Here is a 23,890-nt window from a genome sequence, read left to right on the forward strand (position 1 = left end):
GCTCACTTTGAAGGTAAATGCCATAGACCCTCTTTGCAGGAAGGAGTCAAGTATGTACAAAAATTTGTATAGAGTGAAGGCAAAGGCTGGATGGTCGATAATGCAGGTACTGAGTAACAAAGCAGCAGCCATGGCCGTTGCTATATACATAATTACCGACATAAATTCATTTCTGATCTAGAAAAGGGCCTTTTATCTTGAATGATTTGAGACATTCACTGCGTTCAATGTGGTGTGACTTTCTAGATTTTTACATCATGTCATAAGGTACAGGAACATCAAAAGTGATGGACCTACTTTTAGCTTTATTATGAAAGGCAAGGGAAAGGGGAACCAGTTCTAGAGAATAATTCTTAGTAACGAACCCAATATGTAGCTTCAAGACGTAGGATGTTCCTATATTATCTTATGACATAATGCAAAACAACCAAAAATTTCTTCTTTATCAAAGGTTTCTGGCATAAGCAGAAGATATCCTGGTGTTTCTTATATACAGGATGATTCACGAAGATCGTGCAATATTCTAAAATGTGATTTCTGACATCATTCTGATGAAAAAAGTTCATATATACATGCGTCCGATATTGAATAATTTCGGATAAAATCACGTTTCTTTCTTCCATAACACGCATTCTTGTGAACTTTCTTTCTCTGGACGTCTGGAGCTGTATGTGTTACAGTACAGCTGATAGCAGTGACACAAAATCTCGTAACATCAGGGTCACGGTTAGAGATAACTCAACACCGGTACAACGTATCTACCTAGCATCCGAACAAAGGAAGTTAGGGAATGCAGCGTGTGCAGCAGTTCACTTGGGCGGTTACGTGTATTGCTGCAGAAGGTGGTATCTTTAAAAACCGGCTTTAAACAGATTTTTCAGGTGAGTAATAACGTGAATGTTCTTTAATGAATTTATAATACATCCAGTACCATTGTTGTAAATAGTTTAAAATGCTTAAACCTTCATAATTTCTATGTTTATGTTTAACATTCACTCAATTTAAAAAATATGACATATGTTTATATGAACTTTTTTCATCAGAATGATGCCAGAAATCACATCCTACATCCTACAATATTGCACAATCTTCGTGAATCACCCTGTATGTACAGCTCTAATGTCAAAAGCAATAGAGTTGTAGATAGGCCTAAACTTTTAGTAATGCCTCCTATATTCCAAACCTTTCAATCTTTTGTACTAAGCTAATACTTATAAAATTATTGTGTCTGCACTGCAGGAGGGAATGGTCGATGGAGTTTTCCTCCTTGTTGCATATTTTACAGATGACAAAATCACGAAGGTGGATACTCAAAAATTTAGCACCACAAGATCTATCTTTTTCCTTATATCACAAAAGGGTGCGCATTCCTTACCGATTGTTTATCCTGTGAGCACATGGGTACAAGTCCTGCTACCTGTGCTGATTCAAAATCGTTAGAGTGAAGACAGAAAAGATATAATCTTGAAATGTAGAAAATATTACTTTTTTCATTTTGCATATCAATCACATGATGTAACACAGATGAATTTCATATTATGTATGTATGTACACTATATGTTAAATTTAGCAATTCTGAAAAGTAATTTCCATCAGAATAACTATTTAAAAATAATTCAAGAACCAAAATATTTCTGCATAATGGCTGGAATCAAATTCTTTGAACAAGAACACTACGGTACACATACTTCTTCGTGCCCCTTTTTTATGAAATACATCTATGTGACAAGATTTTTATAAATCAATTAAATAACCACAGACATACAATGTAACAGATGTTTAATATGGGCAAGGCCCTCTTATAAATGTGATATAATTCAATGAATAAATGTCTACTAACACTAAAAATGGAATGTTGGAGTTAATGAGGGATATTCATGAGGCATACAGCAATGTTTGATGTATATGTTTTTCATATAATAAACCAATATTCACAATATTATACATGGTTCATAATATGAGATTTGTCTCGTAGCATATTGATGCTATTCTAAGGAGTTCAACATCAGAAGCTGCTTCAATACCTTGGTCTGGCTTGTTTCTCTTATCTCGCCAGCAAGAAACATTTCATCTACAACAGTATATACCTGTAAGAAACAAAGCGCAATAATAGAATTTTACAGTTTATCTTACAAGAATACATTTAAAAAACGGGAATTTGAAATACATTATCGACTCATGATCTAATTTTAGTATCATGACAGATGACAGTAAACCAATTTCTAACAAAATTTGTTTAATTTTTTAATAGGTTCTGTTACGAAAACGTTCCACGTAATTATTTTTTTTATATTGTTGAACTGGAAAGTGTGACAGGGGAAGAAATCTTCAAGACATTGTTAAATACTCTATCCAAGTTTAACCACAGATAACAAGTTCCAGAAGAAACACTTAAAGACTTTGGTAGGTTTTGAAACAGACGGAGCAACAACAATACAGAACTGTTACAAAGGAATAGGTGCTTTGCTGCGTAATCGTATTCAAAAGAAGTTAGTTGTTATGCATTGCATGAACCACAAGATTGTGCTGGTTATGTATGATGTTATGTGTAACGTGGCAGATGCTTATCTGAAACTCAACTAATAACTATGACATAATTCAAGATACGCAACTACTGTACACAATATACCATTCAAAATATTGTTGCTGTCCAAATATGTGTTATTGCGTAATTCTACCTGTGTAATCACTAATCACGTTGCCAATGTAGTACGTTAAGCGTTGTGGAAAAAACAATCTCTTAATTTCTAAAAAATATATACCCCTCACATTATTATTATTATTATTATTTATGTTAAATAATGACTTTTTCCAAATTATACTGTATCTTTAATTAATAGTCGGCCTGGGCAGCGTAGTCAGTATAGCGCTGGCCTTCTGTGCTCGAGGTTGCGGGTTCGATCCTGGCCCAGGTCAATGGCATTTACATGTGCTCATGTCAATAGATTTACTGGCATATAAAAGAACTCTTGTGGGACAAAATTCTGGCTCACCAGTGATGCTGATATATATAATTTGAACTAGTAATGGAAATTACGGGAAAACAGCTGAACAGATTTTAATCAATGATCCGTTATTTTGAAGCTTGGCATCTAAGAATTTTCAGAAAAATTGTAACTTTCAGTGAAGTATTAGTTTTCCTACATAATTTTCATATTTTCCGAAATCCATCTTTCGTCAGTTTTGAGAACTAATGGCATTTCAGAATAAAACAAAACACACACTACAATAAACAATAATACACGAAGGCCATGACCTGCAGGATTGCTGACATATTTAGAGTTCAGATTCTCTGACATCATAATGCCAATATGTCAATCTTCATTTGTGTAATTTTTTGATAACGTATGAAAACTTCAAGACTTACAGGTCTGATACTCTGGTCTGTAGTTTTCTGAGTACAGCTGTGTACTGGATTTTAATAACTACAAAACTTAAGAATGTTTGATGACATTATTATCATTAAAAATGAAACATTATTATAGTTAATGCAATTATGTATTTGTCACTAATATAAAAATAAAAATACACTTTAATGCTATATTGATGATATTGATTTTGATTGATTTATTGATATAGTTCACAAGTACAAAACTTAATAATATAACAAAAGATCTATAAACAAATGTAATTCTACATACTAAATATACAATTTCCTAGACTCATTATTTTATCGCAAATCTCAATAATTTATTGGTTCAAACTTGCACTTACGTCTGGTTTTAGTGCATGTTTAAACCAATCGTGATAACCATTAAGACATTAAACCTTATTTTATCTGCTCCTTTTCACAATTTAATTGTAATTATTTAGGTCTTACTTTAATAATAACTTATTATTCCAATTTGATGATCAGATGTCGACATACTGTAAGTCATGAACCTGAATTAGCAGACTCGATACATTCTATATGTAGGTTGTCTTTATTTCTTACAATATTTCCTTGTCAGCAGAAACGTTTGCGTAACTTCAATGAAGACTACCGCATACCTGCTTAAAAAACCAAACTTGACAAGTTGCTTACATAATCAACCTCAATTTAGTTTCATTATTGTGTCGCATGTACTCATTATCAATTCATTACTATTATAATGCCTACTGAATTTATTATAAATGCATTATTATTGAAATTAAGACATATTAGTAAAGCAATTTATAAACTCAAAATTATCTTCTGAACCTTTACTAAATAATATAGCTATCTGAATACATTAATAACTACCTTAATTCTCTATTTTCAATTTTTATTATTTTAAAACCTTGACGTAATTCTATCTTCTTTTCAAAACCTGTCTGCTTATCTAATTTAATTAATAATAAGTGTTTCTAAGTTTAGGAAAATTTAGTCTTTGCTGATGCCTATCTCTTAGTAGGTAGTTTCGTTCAGTATCTATAGTTTTGATTGAATCTACTTTATTTCTGATAGAGTTTCTATTTGTCAATTTACCTCTTAATAACTGTTCGTCACCTTCTCCTACTCCATCGGTCGGTATCGCACAGCTCCTCCATATTGTAGCACTTCCTCTCGCGCACCCCGGACTACCAACGGCATGTGGCATTCTTATAAATTGATCTTCACTTGCGCTGACTTTGCCGGTTGATCCACAATCGCTTCTCCTTGTTGAGTTTTCACTTGCGCGCCTCAGCCTATCCTCACTGGTCGTTCTCTCAGTCTGTGCCTCAGCTCCCCAAACAGCATCTTCACTGGTTCCAGCATCTTCTTCCATACTAGGTTTTCCTTCTTCATTCTTCTTTCTTCTAAAGGGATCTTTGAAAACAGTGTTCTCTAGTTTACTTAGGTATGCTCTAATATCATTCACTCCCGTAAGCTCATCAATTCTTCTATTTGTTATTTCTGATTTCTTCTGCCCACTTGATGAGTTACTATTCTTATTAGTCCTCTCTACGCTTCTAGACTTCCTGTTTCGTGATGCACTTCTTCTGTTTACGTGTGGTGTAGATGATGCTCTATTTCCACAAGTCTCTATTTCCTTATTTCTGTTCTTGTTACCGCAACTGAATAAATCCTCAATGTTTTGATTATTTAAGGACTCTACGTTAACTATGTTTCCGTTTATCTTCATTTTATCTTTTACTAAAGTTGCCCTAAATCCTTTACCTCGAGCTTCTTTTAATATTGGAATTAACTTCTTTCGTTTCTCTCCAATTTCTTTTGCAAAGTCATTTTGTATGAATATATTTGTGCCTTTGAGTTGATGCGTATTGGCAATGATGTGTTCTTTGATAAAGTAACTGTTCAATTTCACAATAATTGGTCTTTTATTTTCCCTTACCTACTCTATAAGCGTTATTTATCGCACTTATGTCCAAGTTTAGACTGAAATACTTAGTTAATAATTCTAACACCACGTAACCAGTATCAATTCCTTTTTCATGATTGCACTCTTCAACACCATAAATTACAATGTTATTAATTCTACTATCATCTTCCCATTTTTTAACTATCGATTTTAACACCACCTGCTCTTGGATAACCTCCTTTAACTTCTTTTCCACTTCAGTGTACCTGTTTACTAATGTATCTATATCACTTGCTACTTTGTTTAGTAGAACACTAGCCCTTAGTCTGTCTTCTCTCGTTTCTTTCATATAGTTTATCCATTCTCTTTGAAACACTTCATCACTGAAGACTCTTCCTTCTGTATCTCCAGGACCAGGGTTTAACTCCACATTTCCAATAATCAGTAGAACTGATAAAACAGCCGCGGCCACAAATATGTTGATTCTATCCGACACTATAGCATTTTCACCTTTTGAACATCTGCAACACTGCCCTGCATTGAAGCACCCGATTCGCGACCTGTAAGAATTTAGGTCGTCGCCCATACCTTCTTCACACGCTAACCTACTTGCATATGCTGCTTACTACACAACCGTTCTCTATGACTGCACTTTGTGAACTGATATTGATGATATGAAAGTGAAACCTTTTGGGGTTTTGTATAAGTAGACACAGAGAAAGAATATTTTAAATTAGATCTTCATTTCTATAATTTATTGAGTAATGGCTATATATGTTACTGAAAACTATAAAACTTACATAAGGTAACAATGTTGTTATTAAAAATGAAATATTTTTATGGTTATTAATCAAGTGGTGTGGGTCTTTTTCATATAAGCAGTGTGATGTAGACATTTATGTGTGTGATTCTCTAATTTTCCTATTTCAGCTGCGTCTTTAAACTACATCAATAATTTCATATTTCTGTGGTTTAATCGATTAGATCTGTGATCGCTGCCAAGCATATTTTGTTGTAGAGAAAATAGCAAGCCATTTCACTTCTTGCTACCATGATTAAGTTTATTTCCCGCAAACAGCAACAAATGAAACACTGAAACTGCTAATGATTTACAATGAACAATTTTATTTAGGGTGCACATAAGATTCTACAACTCTGATATAGCATTCATCTTATTTTCCGCATCTCAGCAATAGATTCCTCACAACAGCCTATACTACTGAAAATATATGGGACAATACATAAATAACTTATGTCTCTGATCTTCCACCATTTACAATTCATTACGAACTTATGGAAAATTATATGTCATTGATTCAACATATGCTAACGTTTTACATAGCCAAAATGATGCTTGCATTCACAAGTACCTAATACACTCCAAACGTTGTCAGATATTGTTGTTAACAATCTTTATGGTATTTCCTACAAAAATGCAGGACAAATATTGGCAAATGAAAAAAAAGTGCCATCTGCAGATTTAAGTTTTGTTGATCATATTGGGTTAGATCAACAATAAGCTTACTGCAGAGGACATTGCAGGTGTTTTTGTCTCCGTAAGTTAGATGGTGAGCCACCAAAATACCGTAATGTTGTGCATGGCAGACAAGGGGAAACCAAATTAAGCTCTCACTGTGATCTGATTAAATATGTCACCTCTTCTCCCCTGATGAATCACAACTGTAATACAGTGCCTCACGCCAGCAAAACAAGCCCACTAGAAAGACTTCACTTCAGTTTGCACCATTTTGAATTGCTGTTCATAACCATTTCTCACACATCCATTAGTCACACAAATTAATCCAGCAATATTTAGTAGGTCAGTATTGTCTGGAGGAAGCGCAAAAATTACAATTTCTAAGAAAAGACCAAAAGATGTTATTTACTGATGAAATAAGAGACCTACAAGATTTTGTAGTGTCTTGATCACCTCAGCAAGATCTCTTAGTGGGAAAAAGTGATTCTGACTTCTATATTTCAGAGTAGTTCACGAAACATGCAGCAGCTATACCAACATGCTATGTCTTTTGTTCAAAGCATGACAAACTTGACATTTTCTTAACTCTCACCTACAATCCGCAATGACCTGAAATAGCTGCTGCATTACTCTTACAGGAAAAATTTGCTGATTGTCCTAACATTGTTACTTGCATTTTCGCATTGAAACTCAAGAACTGAAGATGGATAGTATTTGGCATAAAAAAAATTCAGAGAGAGTATGTTTCACTATTATGGAAGCAAATAACTTTCAAAATGTCTGGTATTCTTCATTGAAAATAAATCTGAAAAATTTTTATTTGAACTTCTTATGGACTTAGTTTGCTGCATTTGCTGCACAAGCTACTAGTATATATATATATATATATATATATATATATATATATATATATATATATATATATATTATTGCATAAGATTTGCTGATGATATGGCATTGTTAGCAGAAGAGGAAATGATACTAAAGGATATGCTACTGGAGCTAAATGACAGCTGTGAGCAGTATGGGATAAAGATAAATGCAAATAAGACGAAGAGCATGATCATAGGAAGAAAAATACAGAAGATAAATTTGCAAATTCTAAATGAAGCAGTAGAGCAAGTGGACAGCTTCAAATACTTGGGATGTATGTACTATAAGCAGTAACACGAGCTGCTGCCAGGAAGTCAAAAAGAGGATAGAATGGCCAAGGAAGCTATTAATAGAAAAAAGAGTATTTTCTGTGGACCTCTGGAAAAAGAACCAAGGAAGAGACTATGAAGTATGGAGTGTGGCATTGCATGTGGCAGAAACATGGACATTACGACAAAGTGAAGAGAAGTGAATAGAAGCATATGAAATGTGGATATGGAGAAGAATGGAACATGTGAAGTGGACAGACAGAATAAGAAATGAAGCTGTGTTGGAAAGAGTGGATGAAGAAAGAACGATACTGAAACCGATCAGGAAGAGGAAAAGGAATTGGTGGGATCACTGGCTGAGAGGAAACTGCCTACTGAAGGATGCATTGGAAGGAATGGTGAATGGGAGAAGAGTTTGGTGTAGAAGAAGATATCAGATCATAGATTACATTAAGATATATGGATCATATGGGGAAACGAAAAGGAAGGCATAAAATAGGATAGATTGGAGGAAACTGGGTTTGCAGTGAAAGACCTGCCCTTGGGCAGAACACTAAATGAATGAATGCATATTAAATTGATTCTTTGGTGTGACTGATAGATAAATTTCGGCTCACAATGACAACCCAACGGATTCAGACTGGGAAAAAGGAAATTCCCTCTTTATCCTCAGCTGTCTCTGAAATTCACGTGAAAGATAGACATGAAATTACGTGAAATGCATGTGAGGACAGCTTCAGATCAATGTATAAATCTTATAATGATTTTATCTCTGCCTCTGTGGAATGTCACATTTGCAGTAGGGAAGAAAGACAGCAGAAAGGTTGTAATCCTTTTTAATATCCTGATACCCACGACTAAGATAAGTCACTTGAAATTTAATGGTCCCTGAATGGCAGAGATAAAATGCAAGATCTGTAGAACATTGAGTCAACCGGTGGTGTGGAAGAGAAGGCCTGAGATATATATAAATATATATATATATGTATGTATGTATGTATGTATGTATATTATACACACACACACACAAATTAAAAAAACCGTTGAATGTAAGGCACGTGGTGAAATGTTTTCTATTCGGTGCCTGATTTACAGCTGTTTCAAATTGAGTTAACTCTGGCTAAGAAGTTCATTAATTCATATAAGTGATGCTATGTAAAGATTCATTTTTCTGGACGATAAAATCTTAGTAAAGATAATTTGTTTTGGCTGTCTATAGTTGAGTTTCTGAGATTTTAGAAAAGTCTAACAACCAGTTTAATTTTAAAATAGAAGCAAAAAGGAAAACCCTGGCAACGCCGGATGTCTTAAGCTTATACCGGTTGTTTCAGACCACCCATATCAGCCTTTTTTTTCTCGAAAACTATATGATACTGGTTGTTCATAAAAAAAATTTGACAACCAAAACCTATGTAAAGAAACGATTGGTGGCAGTACCATTTCCCATAACAAACCGGAAATAGGTGTACCTCTGGCCAATTTTAAAATTTCAAATGAGAACATGGGTCACTGAAGGTGCCATTGGAAATTACTTTTAAAAAGAAACAACTTTTACTCAAACTTTTTTTTCTAACTTTTATTGTTTGGTCACAAAGCAACAAAAATTATATTTTCTGAGAAATGTTGTATGTTGTTTATGTACGTACACTCTTCATAGTAAGTGTTCAAAATGTATGCCACCCCATGTAAAACAATGTTCTGATCTCCTCCTAACACCAGTGATTGCACGGAGACCCTCGGCACAGCTGAGAGACATACAGGCTTCTCTAATTCTTTGTTTCATATCTTCTGTAGTTGTTGGATGCACCTGGTAGAACATGTCTTCAATTCTCCCCCACAAGAAGAAGTCATTTGGAGTGAAGTCAGGAGATTGGGCAGGCCAGGCTACTGGTCCTTCTCGTCCAACTCACCATAGGGGAATGACTGGTTAATAACTCACCGAGCCCTACGTGAAAAGTGGGTAGGACAGCCGCCATGTTGAAGACACATCGTTAACCGAAGCGCAAGGGAAATATCATGAAGTAACTGGTGCAAAATGTTTTGGAGAAAGTGTGCAGTCTATCATTCAAGTTCTCCTCAAAAAAGTATGGTCCTATGACTGGGCATCTAAGGAGGCCACACCATGTGTTGAGGCTCCACATGTGCTGGTAATCCACTTCACGTAGCCAGTGTCGATTAACCGGAGACCAGTAATGGGCATTGTAGACATTCACCTGACCATTACTTTTGAAAGTTGCCTCACAGCTCGAAATCACAGTCCGTGTTTGGAAACCAGTTGCAGAAAACAACATGAGTCTGGAAGTCATGTCCCCCAAGTTCCTGATGGAGATAAATATGGTATGAATGAAATTTGTTGTCTTTGAGAATTCTAAACACTGTATTATGGTGCAATCCTAAGTCATGGGCAATTCTTTTTGTGGGGGAGAATTAAAGACATGATCTACCAGGTGCGTCCAACAACTAGAGAAGACATGAAACAAAGAATTAGACAAGCCACATCATGTGTGTCTCTCAGCTGTGCTGAAGTTTTCCGTGCAGTCAATGGATGTTAGGAGGAGATCAGAACATTGTTTAGCACAGGGTGGCAGACATTTTCAATACTTACTATGAAGAGTGTACGTACATAAACAACATACAACATTTCTTAGAAAATACCATTTTTGTTGCTTTGTGAGTAAACAATAAAAGTTAGAAAAAAAGTTTGAGTAAAAGTTGTTTCCTTTTAAAAGTAGTTTCCAATGGCACCTTATTTGAAATTTCGAAGTTGACCACAGGTACATCTACTTCCGGTTTGTTACGGGAAATAGTACTACCACCAATTGATTCTTTACATAAGTTTTGCTTATCAAAATTTTTTTATGATTAACCAGTATCATATAGTTTTCGAGAAGCTGATATGGGTGGTCTGAAACACTGGGTGTGTGTGTATGTATATATATATATATATATATATATATATATATATAGTCCTATTAACTATTGCTGTACACATCACTTATACGATCATACATGTCCTTTTTGTTGTTGTTGTTTAGTCAACTGTCTGAAGACAGGTTTGAACCTCTTAAGTAACACCAATAAGATATCACTCATGAGGCAACTAGGCCAGGAAATAATGGGGTAGGGTGGCCAGTTCTTTTCCCTCTCCAATGCATACATCGCTGATTAGCTACATATTCTACTAATCAGAGTTCAGATGCATACAAACAATATACATGTCCCACACGTCAGAAATTTGAGCTCAAATGCATCCCTATCACATCAAGAACTTCGATGCCATCCAAAGAGCACTATGCAGAACGAACACAGGAGCTGATTTTTACATTGCTAACGCACAATTGTACAGTGATCTGGAAATCATTTCATTTAGGGACTACATGCAGCATTTACTTAAAAATTATCTTCTGAAAATACAAACACATCCTAACCCACTTTTGAAACCATAATTATATACAAAATTCAGTGAAGAATAAAGTAATGTTAACTTTTCTGCTAAAATCATTGACTCTGAAAGTTTACCTACATATCCAACTCACCAGTCTCCATTTCTGATGGAGAAGATGGTCACACTCCATTTACAAACTCATATTTATAAGCAATATTCTTGTTAAGGCAAGTGTCCATGTAACTTGGACCTTGTAATGACATGTGTCTTTAATGACACCACTGAATTAAAAAAAAAAATTATAACGTAGCAGAAGTATACCATATCGATCAATAGTGTTGAACAGAAACCTGATATGTCAAAAAGTTTAGCTTTACAGACTAGTGAAGAAATGTTCTAATATCTTGATAATGAATAAATATGTCTGACATATGAGGATATTTTGATGTGATGTTTGTATCCATGCCTTAACTTAAGATGGGTTTCATTCACTTCGTACATTATAGTTGCACTATTATGGAATTTATTTGAATATTTCTTCTTAATTCTTTATTATGTTATTAACGTTTAAAACACAACTGCAACATTAAGAAATTGGTGTTAGTACTTTTGTTTTACACACAATATCTATAATATCAAACAGAAAGAAGCCATATAAAAATAACGACATAAAATTTCGTGTTCCGTTTGAAGTTTGTACACCACTGTTTTCTTAATCCAACAGGCTACTTATTTATATACATAATCCTTCCTCCTTCCATACCTAGCGCTTGATGCCTGTCCACGTCAAGGTCAGAAAAATGTGCTTGCTTTGACATCACTCCTCTAGACATTTTGAAAGCTCTGACTTTGTATATGCAAAACTGTACATCTTCAACTCTTAAGGCAGAGCAGTGAAGTGAAACTCAGGCATCATGATGTCGAAGACGACCCCTCTGCTAAACATTATAGTGGTGAAAATTCCACAGAATTAAGGAGATCTCTCTACAGTGACATTTTGGACAACATAATTGTGTAATCAGAAGAAAGATTTGGTTCATTAGACCAACTACAATTTATATCTCTACTGGATCCAAAGAAGTAGTATAAAACATATCCTCCTGAGTCTTGAGACATTTGTTGTTTTATTTTTAAAGTTCAATAGGCCTATAATTCTATACTTCAAAACAAATAGTCACTGACATGAGCAAAAATTCTGCAAGTTACAGGTAGGGCACAAATGCAGGTATATTATACTATACTTCGGATCTCTGCATATACATCTTATATCATAATCATGTTTAAAGTATGGTATAGTATACTATACTCACAGGACTCAGGAGAATACAAAACAAATTTCTCTCTCTCTCTCTCTCTCTCTCTCTCTCTCCCTCTATATATATATATATATATATATATATATATATATATATATATATATTTGAAAAACTCAAAGAAAACCACAAGAACGTATTTGACATTGTCAGATTAAAGAATCAACTCACTGTACTGTACTCATTTGAAGACTTCATTGACAAACATCCATACCAACTTGTGAATTCACTGAAGAGTGGACAACTAGATACAGCATTGCCTGACGTATATAAACTGGAATTACTCATCGTAACCGTTCCAAGCACAACAGTGTCTGTAGAAAGATCGTTCTCTGTGCTGAAGATAATTAAAACATACCAATTCAGAATCAAGAGCATCTCTCAGGCTTTGCACTTCTGTCAAAAGAAAAGGACATTCTTCACCAGTTAAGGCATACACATATTTTCTACAATGCTGTCATCACTGAATTCACCAAGCAGGAAAGGAGAATGGAATTTACATACAAACTAATGGCTTGTGCAGCAAATGCTGCAAACTAAGTTCATTAGACGTTCAAATAAAAACTTTTTCAGATTTATTTTTAATGAAGAATACCAGACATTTTGCAAGTTATTTGCTTCCATAATAATGAAACATACTCCCTCTGAATGGTTTTTTAAGCCAAATACTTTTTCTTGCACCTATCCACCTTCAGTTTTTGAGTTTCAAGCGAAAACGCAAGTAACAATGTCAGAACGATCAGTGGGTTTTTCATGTGGGAGTAAAGCAATAACTATTTCAGGTCATTGTGGATTACAGGTGAAAGTTAAAACAATGTCAGGTTTGCTATGTTTTCGAACAACAGACATAGCATCTTGGTATATAGCTGCTGCATGTAGAGCTTGAAATATAGAGGGTAAAATCATTTTATCCTGCTAAGAGATCTTGCTGAAATGATTGGAAGACTACAAAATTTTATAGGCCTCTTATTTTATCAGTAAGTAATACCTTTTGGTCTTTCCTAAGAAACTGTAATTTTTGCACTCTCTTGAGCCAGTACTGAAGAGAATGACGCATAAAGGCTAAATATCTACACCGCACCGTCATTAAGTATATGAAAAAGACCCAACCCCACTTGATTAATAACTATAAAAAATATTTGATTTTTTAATAACAATGTTATTATCTTACGTAAGTTTTGTTATATATATAGCTGCCACTCAGTAAATTATAGAAATGAAAATCTAATTTAAGATATTCTGAACGTCTACTTATATAAGCCCAAAATGTTTCACTTTCATATCATCAATATAGCACTAATATATATATATATATATATATATATATATATATATATATATTAATGAAAAATAGTCACATCTTGGGATTAACTATAATAATATTTCATTTCTAATGGTAATAATGTCATCAAACCACCTCAAGTGTTGTAGATTTTAAAATCTTATATACAGCTGTACTCAGAAAATTACACACCACAGAATCAGACTGGTAAATTATTTTTAGTAAGTCTTGAAGTTTTTAATAACCAATTGAATTTGAGCTCTAAATATGTCAGCAATCCTACAGGTCATGGCCTTCGTGTAATAGCCTATTGTTTATTGTAGTGTGTGTTTTGTTTTATTCTGAAATGCAATTAGTTCTCAAAACTGACGAAAGATAGATTTTGGAAAATAGGAAAATTATGTAAGAAAATTAATGCTTCACTGAAAGTGACTGTTTTTCTGAAAATCCTTGGATGCCAAGCTTCAAAATGATGGATCATTCATTAAAATCCATTCAGTCGTTTTCCCGTAATTTCCATTACCAGTTCAAATTATATAATAGACACATAGGCAGCCAAGTTAACAGTAAATAGTGTTTATAGCACTATTAAATTAAAGGTTTTAGGTCTACTTCATTTCAGTGGATCATGTTATTTGTTAAACTGTATTTACTTTCCACATTAATAGATCCCATTCAGTTTCCTAAATAATTTCCAACAGCATACCCCATGCCATAACCACTGCACACCCCTGAATGATAGTGGTAAAAATACTGCGACTTTAGCTCTTCTCCTTAGCGATTTTTGTAAACTGCCGTTGGCAATATTGCAATAATGTTTAACCATGTAGTAGTTCTATTTGTAAATTTCTTTAGCTGATTTTTTAAAGTTCGTCAAGCTTTACAAATTAATAAGACTGCATTCTGAAACACAGTTTACAAGCATTCGTAATCTTTGTGATTTGTAAATTGTTAATTTGTTAAACTGTGAAAGCAAGAGACAATCTCTTCTGGGGTCGTACAATTTCTCGTTTTCCCTTTGGATAATATGGATAGGCTTGCTTGGGTACTCTTTTTCATTTTTCATTCCTCGTACATGTTAACACTAGTTACTTTGATATTTTGTTACGTGACATGTCTTCGACTTCTAATTCATCTCTAATATCAGTGCTTATGTGGTCCATTTGTGTGCAAGAATTTCATTTCGGATGTTTCCAATCTGTTCTTATCTTTTGATTTAATTACCTAAGTTTCGCTACCATATGTACATGCAGGTAAATCAAGTGTCTTATATAGTTTTAATCGTGTTTTCTATCTTCTCTTTTTCCAGAACGGCTCTCCATATGGTTCCACACATTGCTTGTAATTTTCCTGTTTTTTTTTTTTTTTTTTGTGTATATCTATGTTTCCAAGGTAGGTGACTTCACATCCCAAACATTGAAAGTGAGACACCTGCTCAGTGATTGAATTTTTCTATATAAATTTGATTTCAGAAATGAAATGATGGTTTATTTAAAGACATTCGCAACTGCCAAGGTTATATCAGTGTCACCAGTGTGCCAGAATTTTGTCCTGCAGGAGTTCTTTTACATGCCAGTAAATCTACTAACATGAGCCTGTCATATTTAAGCACACTTAAATGCCATCGACCTGGGCTGGGATCGAACCCGCAATCTGGAGCACAGAAGGCCAACACCATACCAACTGCACTACCCAGACCGACTTGATTTTAGGACTTGCAAGAACAAATGATGTTATTTTTACTAATTAACAAAGCAAGTACAGTAATAATTTTTTAGAAATCATAGTCTAATAAACTAAAAATATTTTAAGCCCATGTAAGTTTCTTTGTACCTGTAAGTCAGTTTTCAGGAGAGGCAAGATATACATTTAAAATTATAATTCTGATAGTGGACTCTTTAGATATCCTCCCTCTGGTAAAATCAAAAACAGCACATTGCATGTAGGTATACTGTCCATCCAAGTGGTTATGTCGCAGATCATTGAAATGAGGGAAATAACGTGACAATTAATTATTATGTAATGGGGCCATTTTCTTTAAATTATTTTAAACAGATGTACAATATTACGCAAATGTTCAATTCATATCAAGTAGAAACGTGCACGAAAGTGCATAAGTTGTGCACTACGGCTTTTTACTATATTTGCTCAATGATTCTGTGCGATTTTTGCATTTGTCAAAACGATATCTTTCACATTTCTTATGGCACAGATTACACACGCAGTTTTCACTTGGTTCATGGAAACAGATTTTCTCGCAGACTTATGGTGGAAGCAATGGATAGCTAGGCACGTGATTGCGCTTCATAGCTCCTGGTTAGGTCCCGCCCAACTTCTATCGCTCATGGTGTCTGATGTGTAAAATTCTTCGAATATCTCTGCTCTTTTCTCCTCCCTCTGTCGGATGTGTTTCGTTCCCAGTGGTGTAGATGGCAGTAGCATCTTGTCTTTTATGTCCTCGATAAAGAATGTCTCTTTTGCCAGCTCGTACGCTAGTCGTGACTGTGTTGTCTTGGAGACGCCCAATGTTACCTTCAAAAATCTTGTTTTGACTGAGTCTATTGCTTCAAGCTCAGACATTTTGAGGTGTTCCCATATTAGCTCTATGCCGTATGTTACTATTGGCATTATTTTTGTCCGGAATTGTTCCATGGCTGTTGTTAGGGAAAGTCTTCTCAGATCCATTATAGTGTATATTCCTCTTATGGCTGCTGCTGTTCTCTTGCAGATATGAATTTTGAAGGATAGGTCGGTTGTCTGCATGGTGATCCCGAGGTACCGGAAATAGTTAACTCTCTGGAGTTCCTCTCCTTGCAGGGTTATTTTGTCTTCCGCTGCCATTCTTCCTCCTTTCCTGAAAATCATCATAACAGTTTTGTTTTTGTTGATTTTAAAGTCGTTGTCTGTTGCCCAGTCCTCTAGCCTGTCTATTGCTATTTGAAGGTCCTCTCTCTTGCTTGAGCCTAAGACCATGTCATCGGCGTACAAGATTATTGTTATGTCCAATCCTTGTGTTATGATGTTTACATCAGCTGTGGCAATGTTGAACAGCGTCAGACTCATTGGGTCACACTGCAGTACCCCATTTGTCTGGGTTATGGGGCTTGATATGCATACTCCATCGTTTATTACTATCACGTTTTTTGTCAGTATTTTTTTGATGATTTGCTCCATTTCGTTTTCTAGCCCTGTTATATTCCTTAGCTTTTGCCTCTCTGTTTACTGAGTCAAAAGCTTTTTCGTAATCTATGAAAGCAGACATGTATTTTCCTTTGCTGAGTCTCAAGATATTTTCGATGTTTTCCATTAGATATTTCGCAGCGTGTAATGTCCCTTTCCCCCTCCTGAACCCAAATTGTTCCTCGGGTATGTACTGATCTGTTTCTTCTATTAATCTCTGATTTAGTATGGTGAAGAAGATCTTGTATATGTTGCTCTCCAGTGCTATTCCCCGGTATGAGTTTGGATCTTCTAGACTTCTTTTGCCTTTGTACAGTATTTTCATCATCGATATCTTCCAGCTTTCTGGTATGTAACCCTTTTCCAGACATTTATTAAATATTTTCGTCCAAAGTTCCACTAGTTTATCTACTGTTTCTTTTAGGTTTTCATTGAAGATGCGATCTGGTCCTGGGGCTTTCTTATTCTTTGCGCGTTTTATGGCTTCTTTTACTTCTGTGTCTGTTACTGGTTGTATGGGGGTCACTTCTTCTGTTTGGTTATTTGGGTAAGCTTCCTCTGTTTGGGTTTTGTTCAGTAGGCTCGTGAAATGTTGTTTCCAAGTAGTGATTTGTATTCCTGCCGCTGAAACTTTAGATATCTGCTTCTGTGCTGCGAATGGATTTCTCTGCGCTTCTTCCGCTTGTTTCTTTGCTTGTTCTTCTATGTAGTTGTTTTTCTTTTCCTTAATTATTCTTTTGTAGTCTTTCCTTTTTTCTGAGTATGGTCGCAACGCTTCTTTCATAAAACTTTGTTTCACTGTATGTAATTGGTTCAGTGCCTCCTTTCTCCATTGATAGCACTCTCTGTCGAACCAGGGCTTGGCTATCCTTTTCCTTTGCTTTATTTGGGCGCCTCTTACACTACTGTTTCGAGTGCGTCTTCTATCTCTTCTCTATTTATTTGATCTGTAGCTATTTCCAGTATTGCTGTTCTTTGTTGAAGAAATGTTTGGTTTAACCTCCTGGTTCGTGTGGGCTCGATTTGCTCGTTCCTTGCGTTGTCTGTTTGTTTCTTTGATATATGAAATACTGTGACCACCGGTAGATGTTTTCTTAGCGGCAATTCATTGCTGTGGTATAGAATTTCTTGTTCACAGACTTTTATGTTCTTCCCACTATAGAAGACCAAGTCTATTGTGCTTGCTCCATTTGGCGCCATGTATGTTATGTTGTCTTTTTTATTCACTAAGGAGAAACCTTCTTGTAGGAGTTCCATCATTAGCAATGTTCTGTTGTTCGGTTTGTCCAGCCTGCAGTTTAGGTCTCCCGCTATAATTACATTTTCTTCCTTTTTTACCATAGATATGGCTTTTGCCACGTGCTCTATTGCATCTTCTGTTTCTTTCGTTGGGTTTATGTACATTCTTATTATCGCGAATGTATCTGTCTTGATTATGGTCATGTTTTCTTCCGTGTATTTCTCTAGAATTTTGCCTATGTTATCTTTGTACATACAGGTTATCCCTCCTTCTGGTCCTCCTTTTTCTTTTTGTTTTGCTAATGCGTGTAAACTGTAGAAGTTTGGTATGCCTATTTGTTCGGTTATGAATGTTTCTGTTGTGATTCCTAGATCGAATTTTTTCCAGAATTCTTCTTGTGTTGTGCTTAAAATAGTCTTAAGTCCTTCCACGTTCCACAGTAGTATATTTATGTTTGCTGGTATATGGTTGGATTTGTGCTGTGCGGGATTATTCAAGGGACCCTCCTTCTTGTTGTCTTTCTCGAAAGAAACGATATCTTTTTACTAGGACTCCATTCGGCCAGAATTCTGGGTTTTTTGTGTTGCTTAGGTAATTGAAGGGTATTCCGACTTTGAATGCCTTTGTTGTTCCTCTTGTGTTCAATTCCGAACACAAATATTTTCCGGAAATAGCCATAACTGCCAGCCACAAACCTTTACAGAGGGGCCAGCAGAAACCGCGATACGACATAACTCGAACAGGCAGTAGTATTGAAACTAGCACTGAGGTAGTTCCGGTGATTTCGAAAGTGAAAATCATTGAATGTATGAAGCATTTTTTGTAGAGATGCAGTTGATCATATATGCAAGGCATAACAAAAGCCTAAACCAACCAAACCTAATCAGTCACAGATTCATATATGCAAGGTGTATAAGCGAAGTATAATAAAGGAACTACCTCACTGATAGTTTAGCCGTACATTCATATACTTGCCTTGTAGAAATTGAACACCAGATCAAGTTCACACACATTGTGAAAATATTCGTTCAAGACTTCTACAAAATTGTGTATTGCTTCGAGATAGCACAAATTATTGTCATTAACATCCACACAGATACAGAAATATAGACCTGCATATCTCCTATAGACAATCTTGAAGTTGCGGAACTGAAACAGAGAACATCAAATTTAACGGTGAATCTTTCTTTTGTTCCAGCCACTAATAAATAAATAACAAATACCTTGAAAATGCCTTGTATTTATAATACTGATTAGTAGAAATTGATGTGATCACTGGGAGAGCTGTAAGCCCACCCCACCCGCCCTAAATGCGTACCTTATATACGAAAATCGTCGTGCGTGAACGAAGAATACTGCCATATTTCTTTAATGTAACAGTGGGTTTCAGTGTTGCCAACATAGTAATAATACTACACACCTAATCAAACTAAACCTGAACTTTCTCATAATACTAAATACCTAATCAAACCTAACCTGTCACATAATACACACCAAACCTAACCTAACCTTTCACATAATACTACACACCTGTAGAAACATACCTCAATTTAGTATCATTTTGTTTTCATGTATTGGCGGCTCTGCCAATCGTGTCGGTTTCCATCTAGTGGATCGTACTGATACTACTAATTCGAAGAAGCAATGGCGACTTTCATAATAATTACATTTTACATGATTCGTGATATACTAAATGTGTTAATGTAGTAATAATTTCATATAATATGGTACAATAAGATTTGAAATGTGTTGTGGTAAAAGTATTGAAATTGGGCCGCCCACTGAACGAATATTTCACTTTATCACTGCCAATGTTGCGCTATAATCGTATATGCAAGGTAGGCTATAACAAAAACCTAAACTAACCAAACCTAACCTGTCAAAGAAGCAACAAGTTATCAGGGGCGAAGCTGAAGGGTAATCTGTGAGCCTTAGAATACCCATTGGATTTTCAAGAAATAAGCACATTTACATTTTCCTGTTTTCATTGGTGTAGGTAAATGAAATCTCTCTAGTATTACGCTCTCTAGTTACGGAAGGATTGACGCCAGCTCCTCGGCGCGGAACAAGCGCATAACGACATTGTGGCTACTCACTGTGAGTGAATGATATTGTTTCAAACCAGGCTCGCTGCAGCAGATAGAGAAAGCATATGCGCATGCGCCAACCCGAGTGTTGCATACATCACTAATGCTAGACAGCTCTGACGAAGAGCCTAGGCTCTGAACATGTTGCCAGCCTGGATGGCTCAAGCGGTAGTGGCATGGCATGTCTCTATCGCTTGGTCTGAAAGGTTGTGGATTCGAGTCCCGCCTTGGGCATGGGTGTTGTGTACATACTAGTTTAAGAAAGCTGAAAAACAGAAAATGAGAAAAGAAAAAGGTAATAGAAAGGGTCACGAAAAAAAAAACGTGTGATTTAGCATTACCAACCTCAATACTAGCGAGTCTGCTACAAACGTCCCGAAATTCAGCTACAAATACCAAAATGAAGCCATACACATTCAGAAACAGAATCCATGACCTATGCTATAGTTACAATGTTGGAAGGCGGATGTGTTGGATATGTCATTCATTAATTTAGGGCCAATTCATTTTTGTTGCATAGATGACTCTCAATAAAGACACTGTCAGGTGTTGGCGAATTCACAAATCCAGGAATTGACCGTTAAACAATGGTCGCAATTCACATAATAGGAAAACAAAACTGAAAATATAAAGCTTTCCTTACCATAAATAATGGTCGCAGTGTCCGGAATTCAGTCCTATCTTAAATTTTCTATTATGTTTTCGTAATTGTTTTTGAGGAAGCGAGAAACTTCTTATAGCTATTAGAGTGTGAGAAAATAAAATTTAATAGAAGAACATGTTTACATATAAAATCGAATATTCACAAATGATCATTCGATCGAATCTCATTCGGCTACACTTTGCCATTCAACTACGACCATTCTGCTAAGAGCTATGTTTAGCCAAATTCGGCCACGGTTGGCAATGCGTGTGAAAAATTATGGTATTAAAAAAAAGTATTGCTGATCTTTTTGGCCCCTGAAATTTTAAATGTTAAGCAAAGAAGTGAGTCCTATCCAACTTGTATGTCTCCCAACCAGCTGCAGCCCCCTACAGATACCATCCTGCCAAATGCTGTGACAGTAGAAGTACACTCAGAACTCGTGTAAATAGACCTATAATGCCGATAAGTTAAGAAAACCAAATCTAATAAAACGTTACAGACTGTGTGTTTATTGTTATTGTTAGAAAATTTTGCCACTACACTATCACTACTGCTTTCATTGTAATTTGTTATCACTATGATCTCCAGCCTATCTATCCTCTTATCATTGTGACTTCTATGTATATAGTTATCTTCCCCGTAGAAAATTAAATTATGGTTTATTTAACGATGCTCGCAACTGCGGAAAATATTATTTGTTTACATTGACCACTTATATAATTATATTGTTGCAAATAAAGTGTACATCAAATATCAGCATTTGCAATCATGAAGTAAAACTTGCTGTATGTAACAAATGTAAAATGTCTTAGAAATCAGGAAACTGTTGAGGAGTGCATCAAAGATGCCAAGGCACTCAGGCAGTATCAGGATAATTTATGACACTACAAGTCCTAGTTTTTTAAATAATTGATACCATAGTGATACAGATAGAATCGAGATTTGAAGATATTAAAAACTTTAATTTTGTTGAATTACTCGATGAAAAACTGTTCCCTGCTTATAGATCAGCGTTTCCGTCACTTAAGTTGAGTGCATTGGTAAAAAAAAAAGTATTCATACTTTGACAGTGAACAGCTTCAAAATGAACTAACGAACGTTTATTCTTACCAAACAAAGCATTTGCCTGCAGGTTTGTTGCTGAAATATTTTTTGAACAATGGCCTATCTATCAAGAAACAGTGCGGCTCATAAGATTGATTCTCACCTTCCCTGCATCTACTGTGTCGAGTGAACGAAGTATGAGTGCAATGAAGAGTGTTAAGACATTTTTAAGGAACTCCATGTCAGATTCTAGACTGAGCAATTTGAGTACTCTGGCTATTGAGAAGGGTTTTTTTAAACAGTCTTTCCAGGGACGACATCTTCAAAGAACACATCATTGACATCTTTGCAGAGCGAAAAACACGCCGACTGGAATTTATCTACAAAAAATAAGGTATGAACTTTAGAATACCCAGTTGCATGAATGTAGCTTCGCCACTGCAAGTTATACTAAATATGTTTAGTGTAAAATTGGCCTATGTCTCTATAGTGGGCGGGACATAGGTAACATTCACCGAAATTGGTTTATAGCGCCAGATTGGCAGTAATAAAAGAGTGCAATATTCGTTCAGCGGCTGGTGGAGGCTCTAGATTGACCTATTTTGTGGTCGTTTGGCCGGTTTTTTACGATAAAGTCAAAATGTCCTGCTTAATAATTGCACAAAATGCTAATGTTGAAAGGATATTTTCACTAATCAACACCCAATGGTCAGATGAAAGGAACAGACTATCAGTAGAAGTAGTAAAGGATATTGTAACAGTACAATAATTATAATCTGAAGCATTTTACATGTAAAAAATTTCACCCTATTTATTGAAATCCCCAAAGCTACTGAAGGACATTTCCTCTTCACAGAAGTATGAACAATGCAATTGTAAGATTAATAACAATGGATAGCTTTGGTACTGTGTTTGCAAATTTATCCAAGGAATTTAATGTGATGTCTGGCTTTTTTTTTCAAAATGTCCTGCATTTTTCCTTCAAATGTCCAGCTTGTGAACATTCTGAACTGGTCATCCTAAGAATGACTCCACTACGTACGAAGTACCAGTATTCAAAGTAAGATATATAATAAATTTGGTATTTGACTGTGAAGTAACATACCTCTACAAAATTTGTGTGTTTGGCATCTCTGACAGTTACAACTGCGTGCACTTCTTCGATTAGTTTCTGCTTCTCATCGTCGTCAAAATTCATATACCATTTCGCAAGCCGAGTTTTACCAGCACGGTTCTGGATGAGGATGAACCGAATCTGTGAGCATAATAATTGCAATGTTTAATATTGTTTACAACTTTTTCGCAAATATTCCCTTACAAAAATATATATAACATGTTAAAATTAAAAGACAGTAGTTACAAAAAACAACAACAATATATCATATATAAACTTATAAATTTACCATTCTCCCTAACAGTCACGCAAATACAATCAAAACACACCCCTAATCCTACTAGCACTTCTGACAATTGACAGCCACTCGAAGTAGTTACGCAGTGCTACCTGGTGATAATATCAGATATTAAAATCGAACAAATGAACTGTCAACGAGCACCAAAGAGCTCGAAGGTTCAGACCACAGTCTAATAGATACAGTCACGCAACTCATACGTATAAAATATGCCAACATTTGACAGCTGGCGCGACAGTAGCCCTCTAGCGGCAGGCAAATTAAAAGTGTGCACACGACATATGATAACACATCAGAAAACGGGTTTTTGCGTAATTTATTTTATATTTTTATGCTATACAATAAGTGTATATGGTTCTTACTAATTCTACTTTAGAATCCTGGAAGAATTTCACACGCAGTTAATCTACAACTTTCAGAA

At 35.4% G+C, this 23,890-nt stretch overlaps 1 protein-coding gene across 1 annotated transcript; it reads right to left on the reverse strand.

Moving 5' to 3' along the window:
- Window positions 1-1,762: 1,762 nt before the first annotated feature.
- On the reverse strand, window positions 1,763-23,603 carry AP-2sigma (adaptor protein complex 2, sigma subunit). The gene is made up of 4 exons (XM_069826614.1): window positions 23,461-23,603; window positions 23,163-23,312; window positions 19,256-19,429; window positions 1,763-2,087 (listed from the first exon to the last, which is right to left on the reverse strand). The coding sequence occupies exons 1-4, from the start codon at window positions 23,461-23,463 to the stop codon at window positions 1,986-1,988; spliced, it is 429 nt and encodes a 142-aa protein (XP_069682715.1). The 5' UTR covers window positions 23,464-23,603; the 3' UTR covers window positions 1,763-1,985.
- Window positions 23,604-23,890: the final 287 nt, after the last annotated feature.

Source organism: Periplaneta americana, chromosome 5 (genome assembly GCF_040183065.1).
Source record: "Periplaneta americana isolate PAMFEO1 chromosome 5, P.americana_PAMFEO1_priV1, whole genome shotgun sequence".
Lineage (NCBI taxonomy): Eukaryota > Metazoa > Arthropoda > Insecta > Blattodea > Blattidae > Periplaneta > Periplaneta americana.